General features: G+C 37.0%; 1 protein-coding gene across 1 annotated transcript in view; it reads right to left on the reverse strand.

Moving 5' to 3' along the window:
- Positions 1-19,897: 19,897 nt before the first annotated feature.
- Positions 19,898-24,775, reverse strand: part of MBLAC2 (metallo-beta-lactamase domain containing 2) — a 33,614-nt gene continuing 28,736 nt past the window's right edge. The window contains exon 2 of the mRNA XM_003404978.4: positions 19,898-24,079. Within this exon, the coding sequence (XP_003405026.1) occupies positions 23,694-24,079 (386 nt within the window). The 3' untranslated portion in view covers positions 19,898-23,693. The remainder of the gene's footprint in view (positions 24,080-24,775) is intronic.

Here is a 24,775-nt window from a genome sequence, read left to right on the forward strand (position 1 = left end):
GTCTCCTGGGCCAGAAGTAGGACCCATCATGTGCCCTGAGCCATTCTCCCAGCCTTGGAGAGTGAACAAATTAATGAATAGGAAAAAATCATCTGCCAGCTCCCCTAAGCCAGGAACTCAGGGCAGGCACAGCTCCTTTGCCTAGGCACAGGAATAAGGGGTCCATGGAGTTTGAATGCCTTCCACCCCTGCATAGACCTGTGTGGGCCAATTTCAACAGCATAGGCCCTCATTAGCACAGTACAACAGGGTGTATACCTGAAGCCTAACTTCAGCTGTATCACCGACATGGCAGAGTGGCAGATTTGTGACATTTGACACTGCTCTGCTCATTAAGCAGGGTCCTCACCTAACCACATTAGGGGCCTGAGGACTGGTGGCTCCACCCACGCCACCTAGCCACCCATGACAGGGGTCCAAGAACAAGCGGTACCTCCCAGAAATTATAGCCAACAGCATTGTGTGCCTGTAATTCAGCTACAAAACCCACCCACATACATGCTCTAGGAAACAAGGACACACTTTCCTCCCAGACACTCAGGGGCAGCTGTCAGCCCCCTGCCTTGCTTAGCACATGACCCCTTACTGCAGCCAGATACCTGTGCCTACATCAATCACCCCTGATCATCTAGGACTGTAGGTGAGAGCCCGTGCCATACACTTGGTGACCAAAGACCTAGACGCCTGAGCTGAATCCATATAAGAAAAAATAAAAGGACTCCTGGGCTCACATACCTAGTAATAGATCTACCCACATGGTGACAGGACGTTAGATCTTCAAAGGCACCAATAATCAAACTAGCTCACACAAATAGTCTATTCGGGCATATCAAAACAAAACAAAATAAGCTGGAAACAGTAAGCAAATGCAAAATAAATAAATATGATAACTTATTGATGGCTTGGAGAAAACAGTCAATATCAAATCATATAAAAAGGCAGGCCATGAGGGGTTCAGCAAGCTTCCAAAACAAAGAATCAAGAAATCTTCCAAAGGAAGAGAATTTCTTGGAATTACCAGAGGTAGAATATGAAAGATTAATATACAGAACGCTTCAAGAAATCAAGAAGGAGATCAGGCAAATCCCAGAACAAGCCAAGGAACACACAGACAAAGCAATAGAGGAACTTAAGAAGGTTACAGAAGAGCATAATGACAAACTTAATAGGTTGCAAGAATTCATAGAGAAACAGCAAGCAGGAATCCAGAAGATTAACAATAAAATTTCAGAATTAGACAACTCAATAGAAAGTCATAGGGGCATAACTGAGGCAATGGAAGTCAGAATTAGTGACACTGAAGATAAAGTACTTGACACCAACATATTTGAGAAAAAAAATTAGAAAAAGGAATTAAAAAAAATGAAGAAACTGTAAGAATTATGTGGGATTCTATCAAGAGAAATAACCTGTGAGTGACTGGAGTACCAGAGAGGGGGCGGGCAGAGGGAATAACAGAAAATATAGAGAGAATTGTTGAAGATTTGTTGGCAGAAAACTTCCCTGATATCATGAAAGATGAGAAGATATCTACCCAAGAAGCTCATTGAATTTCACACAAGGTAGATACCAAAAGAAAGTCATCAAGATATATTATAACTGAACTTGCCAAAACCAAAGATAAAGAGAGAATTTTAAGAGTGGATAGGGATAAATGAAAAGTCATCTACAAAAGAGAGTCAATAAGAGTAAGTTTGGACGACTCAGCAGAAACCATGTATGCAAGAAGGTAATGGGATGACATATATAAAGCCTTGAAGGAAAAAAATGGCAAACTAAGAATTATATATCCAGCAAAACTGTCTCTCAAATATGATGGCAAAATTAAGGCATTTTCAGATAAACAGAAGTTTAGGGAATTTGCAAAAACCAAACCAAAATTACAGGAAATACTAAAGGAAGCGCTCCGGTTAGAAAATCAACAACATCAGATAACAACCCAAGACTAGAACATAGGACAGAGCAACCAAATATCAACTCAGATAGGGAAGTGAAAAATAAATCAAAGCTAAAACACTGAAAACAGGGAAACAGAGACTTCAATATGTAAAAATGACATTAAAACAAAAAAGAGGGACTAAAAAATGTACTCGTAGATCTTTCATATGCAGAGGAAGTCAAGCAATATTAAAAAAAATAAAAGATTGGTTTAAACTTAGAAAAATAGGGGTAAATATTAAGGTAACCACAAAGGAAAATAACAATCCTATGCATCAAAATAAAAAACAAGAAAAACATAAAGACTCAGCAAATACAAAATCAACAAGAATAAAAAAATAAAAATACATAAAGAAAAATGACAGCACAGAAAATTAAATGGAACAAAGAAACTGTCAAAACACACACACACAAAAAAAGACATCAAAATGACAGCACTAAACTCATACCTATTTGTAATTATAATGTAAATGGACTAAATGCACCAATGAAAAGACAGAGAGTGGCAGAATGGTTAAAAAAAATCATCCGTCTATATGCTGCCTACAAGAGACACACTTTAGACTTAAAAACACAAACAAACTAAAACTCCAAAGATGGAAAAAAATGTATCAAGCAAACAACAATCAAAAAAGAGCAGGACTGGACTAAACTATGGGATAGACAATGATACTGGTGAAGAATGAGCTTCTTGTATCAAGTAGACACACGAGACTATGTTGGCATCTCCTGTCTGAAGGGGAGATGAGAGGGTAGAGAGGGTCAGAAGCTGGCTGAATGGACATGAAAAGAAATAGAGGAGGGGAGGACTGTGCTGTCTCATTAGGGGGAGAGCAATTAGAAGTATATAACAAGGTGTTTATAAATTTTTGTATGAGAGTCTGATTTGACTTGTAAACTTTCACTTAATGCACAATAAAAATTAAAAAACAAAAAAGCAGGAGTGGCAATATTAATTTCTGACAAAATAGACTCTAGAGTAAAACCCACCACAAAGGGTAAGGAAGGACACTATATAATGGCTAAAGGGTAAATACACTAGGAAGACATAACTATAAATATTTATGCACCCAACGACAGGGCTCCAAAATACATAAAACAAACTCTAACAGCATTGAAAAGAGAGATAGACTTCTCCACAATAATAGCAGGAGACTTCAACACACCACTTTTTGTGAAGGTCAGAACATCCAGAAAGAAGCTCAATAAAGACACAGAAGATCTAAATGCCACAATCAACCAACCTGACCTCATAGACATCATATACAGAACACTCCACCCAACAGCAGATGAGTATACTTTCTTTTGCAATGCACATGGAACATTCTCCAGAATAGGCCACATATTAGGCTATAAAGCAAACCTTAACAGATTCCAAACATCAAAATATTACAAAGCATCTTTTTTGACCATAAAGCCATAAAAGTATAAATCAGCAACAGAAAAAGCAAGGAAAGAATATCAAACACATGGAAACTGAACAACACCTTGCAGAAAAACTACTGAGTTATAGAATAAATTAAGGAAAGAATAAAGAAATCCACAGAATCAAATGACAATGAAAACACATCCTACCAGAATCTTTGGGACACAGCAAAAGCAGTGTTTAGAGGTCAATTTATAGCAATAAATGCACACCCAAAAAGAAGAAAGACCAAATCAAAACATTAACCCTACAACTTGGACAAATAGAAAGGAGCACCAAAAGAAGCCCTCAGGCACCAGAAGAAAGGAAATAATAAAAATTAGAGCAGAATTAAATGAAATAGAGAATAGAAAAACAATTAAAAGAGTTAGCAAGACCAAAAGCTGGTTCTTTGTAAAGATCAACAAAATCGATAAGCTATTGGCCAAAATGACAAAAGAAAAACAAGAGAGGAAGAAGATTACCCGAATAAGAAATGAGATGAGTGATATCACAACAAACACAACTGAAATTAAAAGAATCATAACAGAATGCTATGAAAAATTACACTTTAACAAATTTGAAAACCTAGAGGAAATGGACAAATTTCTAGAAACACACTACTACTTACTAAACTAATGCAAACAGAGTTAGAGCTAAATAAACCTATAACAAAAGGAAAGATTGAAAATGTAATTTAAAAACTCCCAACAAAAGAAATCTCTGGCCCTGACAGTTTCACTGGAGAATTCTACCAAACTTTGAAAGAAGAGTTAACACTACTACTGCTAAAGGTATTTCAGAGCCTAGAAAAGGATGGAATACTACCAAACTCATTCCATGAAGCCAGCATAACCCTGATACCAAAACCATGTAAAGAAAACACAAAGAAAGAAAATTACAGACCAATATCCCTCATGAATATAGATGTGAAAATTCTCAACAAAATTCTAGCCAATAAAATTGAACATCATATCAAAAAAATAATTCACCATGACCAAGTGGAATTCATACCAAGTATGCAAGGACAGTTCAGTGTTAGAAAAACAACCAATGTAATCCATCACATAAATAAAACAAAAGATAAGAATCATTTGATCTTATCAACTGATGCAGAAAAGGCATTTGACAAAGTCCAACACCCACTTATGATAAAAACTCTCAGTAAAATAGGAATAGGAGGGAAATTCCTCAGCATAGTAAGGTTTATTTATACAAAGTCAACAGCCAACATCATCCTAAATGGAGAGAGTCTGAAAGCATTCCCCTTGAGAACGGGAACCAGACAAGGATGCCCTTTATCACCACTCTTATTCAACACCATGCTGGAGGTCCTAACCAGAGCAATTGGGCTAGATAAAGAAATAAAGGGCATCCAAATTGGTAAGGAAGAAGTAAAAGTATCTCTTTTTGCAGATGATATGATCTTATACACAGAAAACCCAAAGAATCCACAAGAAAACTACTGGAACAAATAGAAAATTTCAGCAAAGCACCAGCATACAAGATAAACATACAAAAACCAGTTGGATTCCTCTACACCAACAGAGAATTTCAAAGAGGAAATTACCAAATCAGTACCATTTACTATAGCCCCCAAGAAGATAAAATACTTAGGAATAAATCTACCCAGAGACGTAAAAGACCTATATAAAGAAAACTACAGGACACTACTGCAAGAAACCAAAAGAGACCTACATAAGCAAAAAAAAAAAAAAACATACCTTGCTCATGGATAAAAAAAAAAAAACCCACTGCCGTTGAGTCGATTCCAACTCACAGCGATCCTATAGGACAGAGTAGAACTGCCTCATAGAGTTTCCAAGGAGCGCCTGGCAGATTTGAACTGCTGACCTCTTGGTTAGCAGCCGTAACACTTAACCACTACGCCACCAGGGTTTCCTGCTCATGGATAGGAAGACTCAATATTGTGAAAAGGTCAATTTACCCAAAGTGAGCTACAGATACAATGCAATCCCGATCCAAATTCCATTGGCAATTTTTAATGAGATGGAGAAACAAATCACCAACTTCATATGGAAAGGGAATAGCCCCCAGATACGTAAAGTATTAATGAAGAAGAACAAAGTGGGAAGTCTCATACCACCTGATTTTAGAACCTATTATGCTGCCACAGTAGTGAAAACAGCCTGGTACTGGTACAACAACAGATATATAGACCAATGAAACAGAATTGATAATCCAGACATAAATTCATCCACCTATGAGCAGTTGATATTTGACAAAGGCCCAAAGTCAGTTAATTGGGGAAAAGGCAGTGTCTTTAACAAATGGTGCTGGCATAACTGGATATCCATCTGCAAAAAAATGAATCAAGACCCATACCTCACACCATGTACAAAAACTTACTCAAAATGGATTGGAGACCTAAATATAAAATCTAAAACGATGAAAATCATGGAAGAAAAAATAGGGACAGGAGCCCTAATACATGACATAAACAGTATACAGAATATTACTAACAATGCACAAACAGCAGAAGAGAAACTAGATAACTGGGAGCTCCTAAAAATCAAACACTTATGCTCATCAAAAGACTTCACCAAAAGAGTAAAAAGACAACCTAAAGATTGGGAAAAAAAGTTTGGACTACAACGAATCTGATCAGGGTTTAATCTCTAAAATCTACAAGATACTGCAAAGCCTCAACAACAATAAGACAAATAAGCCAATTAAAAAATGGGCAAAGGATATTAACAAGTACTTCACCAAAGAAGACATTCAGGCAGCTAACAGATACATGAGGAAATGCTCAGGATCATTAGCCATTACAGAAATGCAAATCAAAACTACAGTAAGATACCATCTCACCCCAACAAGGCTAACATTAATTAAAAAAAAAAAACCACACACACAAAAGAGAGCACAATAGACAGTCCCTGACCGAGCAGGAGGAAAGTGGGGTGCAGAACTCAAATTCTAGTAAAAAGACCAGACTTAATGGTCTCACTGAGACTGGAAGTACTCTGGAAGTCATGGTTCCTGGACTCTCTGTTAGCCCAAAACTAAAGCCATTCCCGAAGCCAACACTTCAGACAACGATTAGGCTGACTATAAGATATAAAATTATGCTCCTGAAGAGTGTCCTTCTTAGATAGATACGTGAGATTAAATGGGCAGCTCCTGTCTGGGGGAGAGATGAAAAGGCAGGAAGGGACAGGAGCTAGTTGAATGGACATGGGAAATCCGGGGTAGAAAGGAGGAGTGTGCTGTCACATTATAGAGAGAGCAACTAAGGTCACATAGCAATGTGTGTATAAATGTCTGTAGGAGAAGCTGATTTGAACTATAAACTTTCACTTAAAGCACAATTTAAAAAAATAGTAATTGTTCTCCCTGAGGGCAAGCTGCCCCTCCTTGGTTTAGCTATTTACAGTCATGGGTCACTTTCTCAGAAGCAGAAGTGGAACCTAAGATAAAATGGAGTCTGAGCCATGAGGTTGATCTCCTCTGAGAACCTGGCTTCTTTAAGATACATTATTTCTGTAAAGTTTGATTACAAACATGAGACTGGTATTTCATACGATATTGTCTTGAAGACTAATTAAACTAATTACTGGTTTACCTTAAACGTAACTCTCAGTCTGATCTTCAGAGTCAGGAGTCAGTTTCCCAAAACAGACTGAATTCTTTAAGAAAAAAAAAAAAACCACAATGCCCAGAGCAAAATGGTCTTACCAGTTTATCTAGACCATTGTTTGACTCAAAGTGGCTTCAGGAACCAGTTTTTTTTCTCAAAGCTCAAGCTTCAAAAGGACACCCAAAGGCAATAGCCTGTGTGGATTACCCTAGTCTTCAAGAAAGTCAGAAATCTGAATTCCAAGAGAATTACATACAACTTTTTCATGGTTCCCTCCTTTGGATCATGACCTTGCTATGGAATCTGTGATCAAAAATGCTCAATAAATGGTAATTGGGCACCATCTGGTTTTTAAGATCCCAGGCACCACATAGCGAACTAGGAAGTATAGCAGAAACACTAATATTAAGCCAGTTATCTGAAATAACCAATGAAACCACGACCCTAAGGTCTTTGAACTAAGGAAAAAAAATTTCATGAGGTTTTTGTTTATACATAAGCAGCATCAGTAATTGCTTTTCATGTGCCTCACTCGGCAGCAACTACATTATGCAAAACCCCAGACTGTGTATTAATATAAGCACAGCAACGTTATCTATTAAGGCACAAACTGTTCCTTGAGGGAACTAATAGGATATCTAATAATGTTCTATTTTGTAAAATCGTAGTTCAAACTTCAGACACTTACCTGATAATGATAGTTACAACTTGGCTAAGTTTACCAACAAGAACTTGTAATTGAAGAGTTAGAATATCTAAACCCATTAGTCAGATAATTTAAGAGAAAGGAAAATGGTTTCTTACATCCAGAAAGTAGGAGTTTAAAACATTAGCAATATTCCCACATAAAACCCATAGTTTCCCTTTGTTTACTCAGTCTTATGTAGTTAATTTCTGTTCCACGTGATTCCGGATCAGCAGCAGTCTCCGAATCCATCAGTTTCTGCATAAGAGCTCTGGAAATCTTAATTTAGTGCAGTCACAGTCCTTTTTCACAAATCCAGTATAGTCCATCTTTTTGTTGAGATATTTTGGTCAAAGGTTTTTAGCAAATCTGCAAAGTAAAAACTTATCTGGAGATGAGAAACTTAATATGGCCATGATTAATTTATAAAAAGTAATACTCTTAATAGTGAAAGACCTTATAGAAATTAATCATAAGTATAACAGAAAGACCAAATAAAATCAGTTAAAAAAATTAGATAAAAATATTTCTAAATATAACCATTAATCTTATTTTCAAAGAGCTTCAGATATAATACATAATAACTTGAGACATAATATCATATAGTTGGAATATACCAAGATTATCAAGTCTAAATACATGAATGGGAAAAAAAAAAAAACTTCAAAGGTAAAGGATGTGAATTCCCCAAATCATTGGCTTTGATGATGCTAGATTTAAAAAAAAAAAAAATGAAGTTGTAACCAAGTTAGCAGTAAAGAAATAATAATAAAATTGTGACATAATATTATGCATTTGCTGTCTAATATTAGGCAAAAACATAAGAGGAAATACAGATAAATTTTAACCCAAAGAGAATCAGGTACTTCTCTTGATTTTGACACTATCTCCTATGCAGTTGATAACATATTAAATAAACCTTTTTATCACTTTTCCTTTATAAAAATGTTTATGGCTTTCCATGAAGTTTCAAAGTCGTCAGGAGTTTATTACAGGTTACATAGAAACAAGACTTAAGTTACTTAACCAAAGATCTTAAAGGTAAATATCTCAGCTTTTTTTTTTTTTAAGCCACGCAGCTTGGTTTTTGACACAGAAATCTTATTCTAATGAGAAACCAAACCTTTGCCTTTGAGGCGGAGTGTGCAAAGAATAAATTAACAAGTTAACTCAGAAATCAAAGAAAATTTTGTTATTTTAACAGGAGAAACCCAATTCTTTTTCAATATGCTATTTAACATTAAACTCCTAAAATTTTTGTAATTTAAACCATTAAACTTTAGTCAGACAGATACAACCTTTGACCATTATCACATAAATTTCTTTTTTAACAAAACCTCTTAAACATTGTCTTTGTTGTATATCTCTTACAGTGTATCCCTTTAAAATGGCAAAAATGAACACACTCATTAGCAGACTTAAATGCATATACATTCTTTCTCTTGTGGCATAAAAAGCCACTGTATATACCTGAGGAACCAAATTCTTGGATTGAGGGCTGTGGGAACCACAGTCTCAGGGAACATCTAGTTCAATTGGCATTACATAGTTTATAAAGAATATGTTTTACATTCTACTTTGGTGAGTAGTGTCTGGGGTCTTAAAAGCCTGTGAGCAGCCATCTAAGACACTCACTGGTCTTACCCCTTCTGGAGCAAGGGAGAATGAAGAAAACTAAAGACAGAAGGGAAAGTTAGTCCAAGGGACTAATGGACCACAACTATCACAGCCTCCACCAGATTGAGTCCAGTACAACTAGACGGTACCCAGCTACAACCACTGACTGCTCTGACAGGGATCACAATAGAAGGTCCTGGACTGAGCTGGAGAAAAACATAAAACAGAATTCTAACTCAAAAAAAAAAAGACTAGACTTACTGGCCTGACAGAGACTGGAGAAACCCTGAGAATATGGCCCCTAGACACCCTTTTAGTTCAGCAATGAAGTCACTCGTGGTTCACTCCTCATCCAAAAACTAGACAGGCCCATAAAACAAAACGAGACTAAAGGGGTACACCAGCCCAGGGGCAAGGACTAGAAAGCAGGAGGGGACAGGAAAGCTGGTAATAGGGAACCCAAGTTCGAGAAGGGAGAGTGTTGACGTGTTGTAGGGTTGTTAACCAATGTCATAAAACAATATGTGTACTGACTGTTTAAGGAGAAGCTAGTTCTGTGAAACTTCATCTAAAGTACAATTAAAAAAAAAAAAAGCCAAAGTATATAAGCTGAAATTATGATGACTATCTGTTAACTCAATTTAATATCAGTAAGTTACCTAAAAGGTCTTAGAAATTATTTTAAGTCTGTATACCATAAAACATAACTGTTGTTGAAAGAAAGTCTGTTTAAATATTCTAAGTTTTCATTCAACTTTTACTATTTCCCATATTTTTCCCAATCTAATTTTAGCCTTTAAAGATTTTATCAACTGGGTTTGGAAATCACAAAGTCTCTGCTCAGTTGACCAATTCATTGATATGGATATAACCTTAAGTCTCTGGCTAGGGTTGGAAATAGTTTCCAGGCCATTTCAGGTATGTCTCATTGTGATTTCTAATTTTTGGTTTCTTAAAGTTCCCCTACAATAGAGAGAACTTGTTTACAGTTCTTTTACTATTGGGATCCACCCAATTTCTGATAACTATAGTCAGGCAGCAATTTCTTCTTGTTTCCTTTTGCCTTAAAAAGGTCTCCACCTAGTTGGAAAGGGTCTTTCAAAAGCTTCCCTGGAGCTATACAACCTTGAAAACTGGGGGCTAGGGAAGCCTGATCCTGCTCTAAAAAAAAAATCCCTATTTTTTAACTCATGGTAGAAGACAAGATTAGGTCGTTCCAATTCATTTACATATATTTAAGTTCAGCTAGATATTTTGGAAGGCAAAAGATAACTAGTTCTTTTCCTTTTACCGTTCTGGAACTGCTAGTTTTACTTTAAGACAAAAGTATTCTTTTTTTTATATATAAAACACATTTCATATAATATCTAGCTTAAATTACTTAGAAAGGTTTTGCTTTTAAGATTGACTTAGAAACAAAATTTTTCAGTGTAAAAAAAAACTAAAAATCTAAATCGTAAGACAGAAACAAGATGCAGTTTTTCTGGATGAGGAAAAAACTGAGGTTAAGATAGCCTTACAAAAAACACTAATTCTCAGTCATAGCCTCCAACCAATATAAGACAGAAACTCTTAGAACAAAAAGAGACAGAAAAACAACATAAACTCACTGAACAATACCACACAAAGCAAGGATATGGGGATCCGAGTCTCTTAAAGTGAATATAGAAATTTTTGGTAAGATTGATTCAATTCAATGGAAAAAACAGGTTCTAGAAAAAACTTATTAACTTGCCAGAGCCTCCAATGGAAGAATATTAGATCTTTTGACAAAACTTGAGCATCAGGCAAAATTTTCCCAAAAAGGAAAGAAAAACACATCACAAGTGGAAGCTCATTTTCTCAAAGTGGTCACTGAAATTCCAAATTACTATTAGTATACTCAGTTTACAGTGTTTTTAAATATGAACCCCAAACCAGTGCCTTGGTAGTAGGGGGAAATCTTATCAAAGATGTTAAGCTCCCTAAAAGATGTTTTCCAAGATTGTCCTAGCTATTGTATTTATACCTCAGGGCCCAGTTGATATGTCCTCATGAGTCCAGCTCCAGCTGTGCCACATTCTCTATGCTCAAGGATGGGGAATAATGATTTCGATATTATTTCCTAAATTAGAGGGTAGCAATATGGTATAATATAGCACATAGTATGGGGCCCAATCTACTCATGTCCAGACAATTGGTGCTATGTGGAAATATAGACGCCAAACTATCGATTTTCAGATTTTTCAAGAGAAGCAAGAAAACCAAATTGTCATGTAGATTTTCCTGATTTTTTAGGAGCTGACCAGTTGAAAGAAAGGAAGAAAGAGAGAGAGAAGGAAACTAAACATTACATGGCTCCCCACACTGAAGTGTAATGAATTACTTACTATGGGCTTTCTAGCCTTGTAACTCTCACTCAAGTGGTTGTGTGGGACTGTGCAAATATGGTAGTTGTGGCCCACCAAAGGGATTGGTTAGTTTTGCCTTCCTCCGGACTTGAAATGAGTGACCCTAGAGGCAGAAAAGAGAAGATCCCCACCACCACCAAGGAAGGAGAAAGCCACAGGCAGCAGCACAGTGGGCTTCCCGGCACATGGAGCAAGAAAGCTGAATGCCTTTTGGCAGAGGCCCAAGGTCAGGGAGAGGTGTGCCTGCTAGCACAGCTGAAAAGAGGCTGTCCTGATGCAAGAACTGTATCCTTGTGTGTTCCTCAGCCTGAATTGTAACCTGTTACTTTCCTAATAAACCCCATAATGATAAGTATGGTCTGTGAGTTCTGTGTGGCCATTGCAATGAATTATCAAACCCTTTTTTTTTTTTAACAGAGAAGTAGAGAGTGATGTGGGAGGGATAGTTGGTGTCAGAGTTGGTAAAGACTGCAAAGAGAGAAGGCCTATCTGACCTCCGCCTCATAGGAATCATCCCAGGGATGTTGATTTTGATTCTTCTTCCCCCTTGTGAAGTCAGGGGAGGTCAGACACTGACCCCATGCCATTTTTACAATCACCAAAAACTATATTTACCTGAGAGAATTTTCTAGATGCCTTCTTCCATTTGAAGTCTATTGAAGAGGTAAATTCTGAGAAGGCAAACAATAACCGTGCGTAGACTATATATAAGGAACTGTAGTGGTGCAGTGGTTAAGTGCTCTGCTGCTAACTGAAAGGTTGGTGTTTTAAACCCACCAGCTGCTCCCACAGGAGAAAGATGTGGCAGTTTGCTTCCATAAAGATTTATGGCCTTGGAAACCCTATGGATAGTCCTCCTCTGCTCTATAGGGTCACTATGAGTGGGAATCAAGTTGATGGCAATGGGTTTAGACTATACATATATGAACCAAATGGCAACCAATAGAAATGGAGGGTCCTTTGTGGCTTGGAAGTTCCCGAAACTTAGAAAATATTTGAGAATAAAAGATCAATGTTATCACATACTGTCTTCTCCACCCCCTACCCCAATGCTGTCCTAGTGCTGAGCTCACTGTTGGGAATCAATATTTGCTGACTGAATTGTCATTCAGATAGAGTTCTAGTGCAAGTAAAAAAAAAAGTGCAAGGATCAACCTTAATTTCCTGTCTACTGTGTTTTACCTGTGTGTGTGTTTCTGTGTGCGTGTGTGTATAACCAAAAACACTAAGCCTGTTGCTGTTGAGTCAATTCCAACTGTAGTGACCCTATAGGACACAGTACAACTGTCCCATGAGTTTTCCAAGGCTATAAAAGTTTGTGGAAGCAGACTGCCACATCTTTCTCCCTCAGAGAAGCTGGTGGGTTTGAACTGCTGACATTTTGGTTAGCAGCTGAACACTTTATCATTGTGCTACCAGGCTTCCTTCTATTTGTTACTTGCAACTACACAATTGGTAATCTCTATCTACTAGTGGCAATACTGCCAGATATAGGAAACTCTTGGTAGAATGGATAGACCTCACTAATGTGACCAGAGAATATGCTGTGGTCTCCATGGCGATTCTTAACAGCTGATTCTCAAGAGTTTTTGATCATTATGACTCTGAAGACTAAATTAAAATGTGCTAAAAATAAATGAAATAGAACTCTGGTTCAAATTGAGATTTCTTTGGCATTTCCTGTGTAACTCTCTCAATAATTTGTATTTCCATTATAAATATCAAATTCTTGGTGGCTTCCAGCTCTACATTTAAAGGCTGTAATTTTTGCAGTTCTAGCCATAGGAATAATGTCATTTTAATACATTAAAAGGAGTTAATTTTATCACCTATTTAATGGCCAGGAAGGAGACCTAGTAGCACAGTGGTTAAGCACTCAGCTGCTATCTGAAAGGTCAATGGTTTGAATTCACCTGCTTTACAGGAGAAGGAGAAAGATGTGGCAATCTGCTTCCCTAAGGATTACAACCTTGGAAACCCTATGGGGCAGAATTTATATGAATTATAGAAAATGCCTATATAAGCATAAAACATTTTTTAAAACACCTCTTTTTTCTTTTCTTTTACTTGCAAGAACCTTTATATTTTTATCTAATTATACCAACTATGTGGATAATTATGTTACCCAAAACCAAAAAATCAAACCCATTGCCATTGAGTTGATTCTGGCTCATATTACAGATAGTTATATTTATTATTATTTTGTTATGAACAACATTTAGAAGGAAAAGACAGTGAAGGAAGCCAAAAGAGTGGTCTGGGAGCGAGAAAAGAATCAGGAGAGAGCAGGCCATGAAAGTCCAGGGAAAAAGAGTTTGAAAAACGGGGTTTGGCTGAGGGTATTACATATTGCAGAAAGTTTAAGGAAGGTGGAGAACACGAAGGCAAGGTTGGCTTCACAGAAATATGACCTGTTCAGTCACACAGGCCCGACTTTAGAAGGGCTTTGGTTTAATGCTCTGCTGTTACATCTTGACATTCTCAATAATTTTTGAGCCAGAGGTCCCACATTTTCATTTTGCACTGGGCCTTGCAAATTATGTAGCTGGTCCTATGAACAGGACTTTGGTTTGGGTGATTACAAATCACACACACAAAAAAAATCACCTAATAATCCGTCTTGAGATTCTATTTTGTTTCCTGTAGAAACCAAAGCCATGACATATCTAAAGTGACTGGTTCTGGAATATTAGTGGTGAGTTGTCGAAATCAAAAGTTTCAGTTCTCACAAAAAAGTCTTAGTTCTAACCAAGTAACATGTATGCTAAGATGCACATATAGACTTATTCAACATAAGCCAAAGATGAGGAAAAGGTACCTGAATAACCATATTTTGTGTCTTGTACAATGATGTTTTATTGTATTCACAGTTTATAATACAGAAGACAAACTGTTCACTTAAATCCCTTGCTTCTCAGAAAAGCCTATTACAAGGAATCTCAAGTTTGGAGCCCATTCAATCTTCAATGGATGGCAACAGAAGATAAAGTTAAGGAAGAACCTGACCATGAAGGCAAGAGGCCGGTGGCAGATGAAGTGAGAATGGAGCCTCAGAAACTGTACCTGGAGGAATGTACCTAATTGTTCTGATCTGGCTTCACCAGTCACCCCTGTCTCGTTAGAGCATAGGTTGCTCTTCATCCTCTAAAGCCCCAGCCAAAATGACTGTCCCAAACACAAAGGCAGCAAGCTTAACTGATCTGGGCATTGCGTCTAGTATAAGAAGAGTAGGGGTGACCAGCTAGACCATGACCAAGACATTTGTCGTCACTGGATTTTTAAAATACTTATTTAAAAACGTGTTGATTTCCCCAATCCAAAAGACCCCTGGAAATCTTGAAAAAAAGGGGAAATGAGTTAATGAAACCCTGGTGGCATAGTAGTTAAGTGCTACAGCTGCTAACCAAAGGGTGGGCAGTTGGAATCTGCCAGGCACTCCTTGGAAACTCTATGGAGTAGTTCTACTCTGTCCTGTAGGGTCGCTATGAGTCGGAATCGACTCGACAGTACTGGGTTTGGTTTTGGTTTGGGTTTAATATGAGTTAACAAATACCTTGCTTAAAGTTACCTAAAGTGACATTCCAGACAGTGATTCTCAACCCATGCCATTGAGCATCAGAATCTCCTCTAGAACTTTTAAACACTTAGATACCCAGGCTTTTAAAATTACACACCCTACCCCTAGAGATACTGGTTTAATTTGTGTGGGTCCCCACAGGCATTGATACTAAACGAACAAAGAAACAAAACACAAACTCCCAGTTGATTTCAATATACTGTCAAGGTTGAAAATAGTTATTTCTCTTCTTTCTGTATAACCAAAAACCAACCAAACCCACTGCCATCCAGTCAATTGTGACTCATATTGACTGTAAAAAAAAAAAAAAAAAAAGAACCCAACCCGTTCCGGAGGGGTTGATTGTGACTCATAGCGACCCTGTGGCGCAGAGTGAGGGATGGAATATAACTGCCCCATAGCGTTCCCAAGGCCGTAAATCTTTACGGAAAGAGGCGCCACATCTTTCTCCTGTGATGCAATTGGTGAGTTTGAACCACTGACCTTTTGGGTACCAGCTGAGCGCTTTAACCACTGTGCCACCAGGGATCCCTTTTCTATATAAAGAGATTTAAATTTACTTTTCTTCTTCTTGTTATCCGGATAATTCTGGATTGTTTTTTTAAAAAACTGGAGGGCAGGTCTGCATGCTCTGCCTTTTAGCTTCTGGCATAGTTTAATTCACTGTGGGGATTACCGAACGATGGTAGCCATCTGCGGAACAGCTGCAGAACTGAGTACATGATGCACTGCTCCAGAGTTTTACAGAAGCCTGTGCGGCATAGCGTGCTCCACGGTGAAGGGGCAGGATTTATCTAATGCTGAATGACCTTCCATGCAATGCTGGAAAGGCCAGCAATTGATGCAGTAAAAAGTTCAGGTGCATGGACACCTTGGGAAATAAAGCATTCTGGGTGGCAGTTTTCTGGATAGCTGGGTGAGACTTCCTTTAAGGTTCTTACTTACTTTTATCATTTGGGATACAAATCGTTCTAAATTTTGTTAAAAACTTCTTATTTTCCTAAGAAGTTTATGAACATAGCTTAATCTTTTCTTGATAATACAGAATCTTCAACACCATGAACTCTTATACAGAAATAAGTGGAGAAAGAGTAGAGGAAGCTGAAATGGTGAGGTGAGGCAAGGTCATCCAAGGATAACCGGCCAGGGGAGCCTGGCTTCCTAACTTGAAGGCCCAGAAACTCATCCTTACCAGTGCCCAGAGCTGGTCAAGACTCCAGTGATCACAGAAAATACAACTCATAAGATACTCACTAGGGGCAAGGGGAGGGCAAAAATGCCTTTTTTTTTTTTTTTTAATAACTATTTCGCATTTTCCAAAATCACTAGAAATATTGGTGTTATGAAGCTAGCACATTTTCCTTCAAGCTGCAAGGGAAGTCAAATCCAAAATTGAAACAAACTTATTATCTTGAGAAATCTGTGTCTGGGACTCAAGATTAGTCCTCAAAATTAAAGCCTTCTCTTTTTATAGGAGGGGACTTGGTGGCACAGTGGTTGAGAGTTTGGCTGCTAACCAAAAGGTTGGCAGTTCGAATCCACCAACTGTTCCTTGGAAACCCTATGGGCCAGTTCTACTTTTTATAGGAAGTATAGAGTAGTGGTTAAGAGCATGGACTCGAGCCAAACTGCCTGGATTTTAATCCTGGTTCATTTATCTGTGACCTCAATGTCTCATGTTTCCCATTTGGGAAAAAAAAAAAAAAGGGTGAAGGGAGGCAAGATATTAATAGTACCTGCTTTATAGTACCTTGTTGTGAAGAGCAAGTAAATTAATACAAATAAGACAGCACTGGGCATATGAAAAGTACTGCAAAAAACAAAAACAAAAAACTGCTGTATAAGCAGGCTATATGGGGTGAATCATGTTAAAGAATAATTTTAAAAAACGTAAAATTATGAAACTCACATGATAAACATGTCAAAGATTTTATTTAACTTTTCTTAATGATGTTACAACTGGGTCAAAGGAGAAGTCAAAGAGCAGAGGGTAAGTATAAGAAATACTGAAATGGATTTGCAGGGGGACATACAACTACCTTTTTGGGGGCAAGAAGGGATCCTATTGTCCCTCCCCTAGACAAAACTTATTTGGATGTCTACAGACAAAATTCTATGCATTGCTATCATCTAAAGGAGCCCTGGTGGCATGGTGGTTAAGTGCTTGGCTACTAACCAAAAAGTCGGCGGTTTGAACCCACCACTGGCTCTGCAGGAGAAAGACGCAGCAGCCTGCTTCTGTAAAAATTTACAGCCTTGGAAACCCCATGGGACCACTGTACTCCCCTATAGGGTTACTATGAGTCAGAATCTGACTCAATGGCAATGGTTGGGCTATCATCTAACTATCACTTACAGAGTGGTAAAATAGCTCAAAAGCGAAGTTCAGAAGCTCCATAAAATCAGATAACCCGGAAGGGTGTGTGCATGGTTTTCCAATGAAGAGCAATTTCTTTTTTTTTTTCCTACAGTCTCTCCTCTTTCCATAAAAATAACCTCAAAGAAAGATTATTCTGAATCACAAAGCAAGGCTGGTCTCAGATTTGGCCTTATTATTTACGTAGGTGCAAAAAGAGTGTGATTTACCATATAGGCCTTTTTAAAGTTTGCTTTGCAAAATCTAAAGTTATACAGTATTGAAAAAGTATAAAATTAACCCTGATCTAAAAGATTTCATAAGAAATTCCAGATTGGATTTTTTAAAGCCTCTATTATTTAAAGGGATTGACACAGTGGCTGCAAACACAGCAATGATAGTAAGGATGGTGCAGGTTGATGTGGTGTTTCATTTGTTGTACACAGATGGGGTCACTATAAGTCAGAGCCAACTCTACAGCACCTAACAACATTAGCTACTGTCCCAAGCCTAAGAAACCCAAACTCAAGACACTCTCTGCACCAGGTTTGACAGACCCAAACCCAAACCAAACCCACTGCTGTCAGTCGATTCCGACTCATAGGGACCCTAGACTACAGAGTACAACCGCCCCGTAGAGTTTTCAAGGAGCGCCTGGTGGATTCGAACTGCCGACGTTTTGGTTAGCAGCCATAGCACTTACCCACTACGCCACAAGGGTTTCCGTTTGACAGACAGCACCTATAAATTTGTGTAAATTCCTTTATTCTTGAGGTCTCCAAAATATCCTGTTTTTGGTGACATTCCTTACCACCTGTAAATCAGGGGCCCTATCAGACAAGTCCAAGCCAGGTTTCCTGAGGGCATTCTGTAGACACTGGCTCTGTCAGTAAGGTCAGTCTTAGTTCCCTAAAAGTGCCTTATCTGATTAAATTAGCATTAGACTATAGATTTTTAATGTTGATCTTGTATCTTGCTACATTGTTAAATTCTCTTACTGCTTTTAGAGGTTTTCCATTCACTCTTTTGGTTTTTCTATAAGACGTTGGGTTTTATCATGTGCGTGTGTGTATAATTTTAGAATAGAGAACTTTAGAGTTCTGTGTCAGGGAACGGGGAGGGGAGGCTGAGAAATTGTGGGGTGAGCTCTCTTTCCTTGGGGACTTTAGATTCAGTATCATTAGTTCTCTTCTCTTGAGGGTCAAATTCCTGAGAAAAGGCTCTTTCAGTCTCCCACCTGGAGGGTATAATCCTAGCTGCTAGCAATATTTGAGCTAGGCTTGAGGAGACTGGGGGTCTGAATATTTAGTACACAAACCTTCGTCAAAGCATAAACTTTTACTAAATTCCTGTTTCAATGCAGTACTCCCATGCTTAACACAGTCTAGGTTCCCCCATATACAGATCCTCTATTTTACCCTTTCTACATAAAAATCCTCTAATCAGGAGCACATCTCAGTTTTGTGAGGCTTAGGTAATTTTGAGGATTTCTTTGAGAGACAGAATAAAAACAAATTACTTTTGCAAATAGTAAGACCATTTGAGTACATTGCTTAGGCCACTCCCAGGGCATTGGAAAGGACCCGTACAAGTGCATCCCTTGAAGCCAAAGATTACTTAATTTTGTAGGAAATCCAATTTAGCCTCCAATCTTCCCTGAGGTGGAGAGGTAAAATTGCTTAGTTGTGCAAGAGCAGATTACCCAATCCAGATCATTCGTAGTTAACAATTTCACATTTTTTCACCACACCAAAGACTGCTTCTAGGTAAGGCTGGCATCTGTCTCTCCCAGCCCTAGAACAACCTCCTACAGAATCAAAGCTTCTTTTCAATTTACAATCCCTGACAGGCACGGAGTACCCAGTAAGCAAGGTAAGCACAGGTTTACTTGTGCCTACTTATTAATCTGTAGTGTACAACTTCAGGTTTTTTTTAAAATATGTGAAATTGTGCACTACCGATTAGTAAGTAAGCACAAGTAAGCCTGCGTTTACCTTGCTTACTGGGTAATCCACCCATGAGAATGAGGGATTTGGCAGCCTAAATCTCAAACCGAATTTGAATCAAAAAGACTTTTACCCCACTCTTAGAGGCACCTGATAGTGTCAATTCCTGAGCCTATTAAGGGTTTTTGTGCTGTAAAAATATTGCTTCTTGATTTTCTCCATTTTGGGCATAGTTTTCAGCTTTCCTGGATCTACCAGATCAGTTTTCATTTATCCATCAGCTTTTCAGCATTCCCAAATATGCTGTTGTTGTCTCCTTTACCATTCTTCTTATTCTTATGTGTTTATGCCTAAAAAAAAAAAAGAAAAGAAAATCTCTTTCTCTTTCACTTTACTAAGTTTCAGAAAGGAACAGAGATGTGCTCAACCAGTTATTATTAACCCAAAGTCAGAATGTACCAAATCACACTTCAAAAGTGCCCCCTAAAATGGCTGGACCACTCCACAGGCTTAGCATGAAAATACCCATTTCTACTTACCCTTGCCAAAATCCATAGTCTCAAAATTTCCTAATCAGGTTAGTGTAAACTCTGTCATTATTTTAATTTGTATTTCCCTAACTACTAGTGAGGTTCGGCCTTATTTTACATGTTTACTGGCTGTTTGTGTTTCCTCTTCTATGAACATGTTCATATAATTTACCCACTTGTCTAATAGGAAGCTTACCTTTTTCTAAATGACTTATAACCCATTATAGATGTTCTTTATATTTGCTACATTTTTTTCCCGTTACACACGTTGTGAATATTTTCTTTCTAACCTCTGTTTTATAAATTTTTTTATGGCATCTAGTTGTACAGACATTTTAAATTTTGATATAATTTTGCTTTTTGTTTCTTTATAAAGCAGATCTTCCTATCTTAAGGTCTTAAAAATGATCATTTAAATTTTCTTCTAATACATGTGTGGTTTTGTTTTTCAAATTTAGGTATTGAATCCATTTGGAATTTATTTTTACGATGGCAGGGACCTTTTTCTCCTCACGTTAACAATTGGAACATTTATCGCATAGTTCATCTTTTACCTGTTGGTTTGAAATGCCATGTTTATTAAATACTAAAGGCTTATATGGGTATTTTTCTGTTTCAAGAGCCTCTATTCTTTCCCGTTGATTTGACATCTTATTTATCACAAGCTTTTCAAAACTGCACTTCATACAGCAAATGCTATTGTAAGAAATTTAACTGACATTTGCTAACTTTATTAAAGAAAAATACCAGTTATAGACTCAAAATGTCCACTTTAATATTTACCACACAGATGTTTACTTACACTTACCAGAAAATTATAGGAGGACAATTTGTGCATGTTTCATTCATATTACTATCCACATAAGAACAAATATACATAAACATTTATTCAACTTTATCAGGATAACACACAAAGTTTTTGTTTCAGACTTTCCAAAGATTTAGTATTAACAAGACAAATAATTATTTCTAAATGTCTTATATTTTGACAACTTTAAATTATACTTTTTATTAATATTCCCCCAAATCATATATTGTAACAAGGATCACTGTCAGGGTGAAAACATATTTTTAAAAATATGCTATTATTATATGTTTTAACATGTGATTTATTCTTGGCACATGTGGCACGTTGGAAAGTAAAAATACACTTTGCCAATTTTATGCTGGGAGGCAGACAGATATGTGTTCAAATACCAGCTTTGTGTCCAAAGTTGCATTGTGTCAGCTTGGTCAATTATCTCTCTGCACTGGGGCCAGGATTAAACAATGCATATTTAAAACGCCTAGCATGTGCACTCAACGAATGATAGATTCTTTCCCCAATTAATTCATACTGAAGCATAGCAAAATATCACAGTCTCATGTTATGGTACTATTTGAAAAGGTGAAAAAAATCAGGAAATTAAAACATAAAATCAATGTGTTCTGAAAAATTGCACTTTTAGTAAATAAAGAAATCTTCAGTAGGCTTAAATATTTCCTAATAAAACTCAGCGCCTACTATACCCTGATTAAAAAAAAAAAAGTCCCAAAATATGATAAAATGGTCAATGATTAAGGACTTTTGGTTTTCTTTTGTGCTACTGATATAAAAATAATGGCTATATTTAAGGCTCATTAAGCGATTGTTTGTAGTTGCCCTGAACCAAAACTGTATTCTTGATGTTGCACATCAGTTGAAAGAGATCTACTGCCTTGAATGACCATTCTAGAGAAACTTCCACGATATTCTACATTTGAGCAAATCGTGGCCTCCTTTCCGATTCCAAGTCAAGGTTTATTTGGTGGTATGTGACAGTAAGCTCATTTCTCATTAAGGATGACTAATATGCACAATCACAACCCTGTCTCTTTCATGCTAAATACATGATGCTTGGAAGATATGGGGTTCCTGGAAATTAAATTGTCACAGGAACAGGCTACTCTAGAGAGCAATGCTTACATCCCTGTTCTCGGCAATTTTTGTTTCCTACCCTGACCACTTAACAACCTTCCAAAAAACCCTTCCTCTGGGAACCTCTTCCTCCCAAACTTCATACTCCTCCATTTATATCCCTTACACTCGCATATACTTCATATTAACTTCACCTTCTATATATTATTATTATTCGTGTTTTATGTTTGCCTTCAACCTCCAGCTGAAATGTAGTCTATTTCACTTGTTAACCTTCCACAGTTTTTAGCACAGTGCTGCGCATATATGTGTATGACTATGTGTGTATACATGTGTATGTGGTGTGTGTGTGTGTGTGTGCATGCTAAATGAATATAAAACTAAAGAACCTGGACAGCTGTAGGGTAGAAAAAATTTCATAATTTTTCAGAAATCAAAATTACTGGACTCTCTTAATATTAGAAAAACTGATCTCCAAAACTGTATCAATATGGTCTTAGGCATGTCAGTAATAAAAAGGCAGCGATTAAAAAAAAAGTTTAAAAAATCTTTATGAAATATTTCAAAAGACTTTTAATAAATTGTTCTTAAGAGGACCAAACCAAAACATTTTACTAAATAGTGCTATAACCTTTCCTATGACTTTACAAATGTAGGCTTCTTTTCATTCCAGACAAAGAATACTGAACAGGAATAGGTGTTGTGGATCAGGATAAAAAAGGCAATTCACTCTGTCAATATCTAACGCACATTTTGTAATTAATCTGAAAAGCCTTCTGTGGTATATATGCATGTCATGTTAAGTAAACGAAAGGTCTGTATCAAAATACTGTAGATCGCTATAGTTGTTTTGATACTATCAAATATGACACATACTTAAGTTGTGATTTAAGAAGAAAAATTTTGTTCATAATAGCTATTAATACTAAAATAGGATACAATAAAAAATTATTCTCAATGTGTATATTTTCAAGTTTGCCTGACAGTGTCCTTTAGAGAAATCTTACAATTTTTAGTTAGATTACAAACATTTAAATTTCACTTTTATGACTGAAAATACTACACTGCATAACAAACAACAATATACTGTAGTTTTACTGAAGCGCTTCTGCAGTTTATATTTAAAGCTTTGCAATAAAACAAAAATTTTACTTTTCATAAGTGAAATTACACAACATGTAATGTATGCTATAATTATATTAAGAAAAAATAAAATGAGGCATAAAAAATTCAGGCCCATAAAAATGGAGTGTTTTAGCTGTCCTTTAAAATGGTAGGTTGTTTGTATTGAGTTCTAATGTACTTTAAACCCAAGAACCTTTAATCTTTAAATAATACACTGAAAATATCAACTTCAGAGTACAAACATAAAACTCTTTTTCCATACATGCCTTTTTTTCTAGGTCATCTAGGAAATAAAGTAAGACAAATGTGAGCCAAGGACAGTTCCTTCTCTTCCTGCAAAGTACCACCTTCCTTCCCCATGTATTACTATGTAATTTCTAGAGAAAACATTAAAAGGTGACAGGTTTGGCAAATCATAAGCTTATTTCAGTGGTTTCTTATTTGAAATAAAGAAAAACTTTAAACAAAAAATTTCCTTTTTTGGCTTACTCATTCTTAGTTTTTTCTCTAAGATACAGTAGTAATATAAAAGCATTTCTTGAAATGCTCACTTTTAATCATTTTAAACCACACCAAATGAACTGGATTAATACAGAATCAGTTATAATACAGTATCAATATAGATACTAGGGTGAAGACCTAGAATTTGTTACACGAAGAGCTAAACTCGCAAGAGATCGCATGGCAAAAGTGGAGACTTTGTGACATACACCGGCTTTTGAAATATAGTTAGAAGCCAATCGAAAAAGCCTTTCAGCTCCAAAGGTATTGAAGTGCCCAGGAAGCACCTTCTCTACCAGACCTCTGTCCACTAATTCTATCAGCCGTTCACAGGTTCCAACGTAGTCACTTATCCTGCTGTATGGGAGCCAGTCAATCAGTGCTCCATCATACAGGACGTCTCCACTGAAGAGAAGCTTTCGGTCTTTGTCATGTAAGCAAATACTGCCTCTGGAGTGTCCAGGCATGTGCATAACAGTGAGCTGTCTGTCACCAAGGTTGATCACATCCCCTATAAATGGAAAGAGTATACAGATAAACATATTGCATACTTTACTCATTTAAGGAAGAGAAAAACATTAGTTTCAAAGAGGTTGGGATGGATTACACTTATTTTACTTTATTTCATCATATTTCTTAACAATGATTTTAAAATAAGTTGGCTATATTTCTATTGTTCGCTAGACCAGTGTTTGCCAAAGTGAGAAACATGTAACACTAGTTTCGCAGGTTGTTACAATATGTAAAAAAACAAAAAGAAGATTCTGTGGTCAAATAATTTTGGGGAACTTTACTTCAAAGAAAATTAAATAGCTTTATCTACTGTAAGTCTTCTTAAAGCTTTTAATATGCTAATGTACACTGAGGCTATGTAAGAGGTAGATATAGTTGTAGAATTTTTCAAACTTATTCGACCACCAAACTTATTTTTCAGAACATACCAGTATCCTGTTCACACAATTTATGAATGCCACTCTAGTGAAGAGTATTATATTTTTGGTCCTTGTGTCACCCACTGGGAACTGGGGCTTGCGGACTCAGTACAAATTGATGCTGTGGGTACTGTGAGTTGGTAGTAAACTGTCCTGTGTCTCTGACCCAGTCCCCTCATAACTTCTGTCAGAATAAAGTAAACTCTGCCAGGCTAAGTTGCTAGTTTACAAGTAGGGTAGAATTTCCTTTTCACAGTTCTTGATCACACTACCCT

This window comes from Loxodonta africana, chromosome 2 (assembly GCF_030014295.1).
Source record: "Loxodonta africana isolate mLoxAfr1 chromosome 2, mLoxAfr1.hap2, whole genome shotgun sequence".
Taxonomy (NCBI): Eukaryota; Metazoa; Chordata; class Mammalia; order Proboscidea; family Elephantidae; genus Loxodonta; species Loxodonta africana.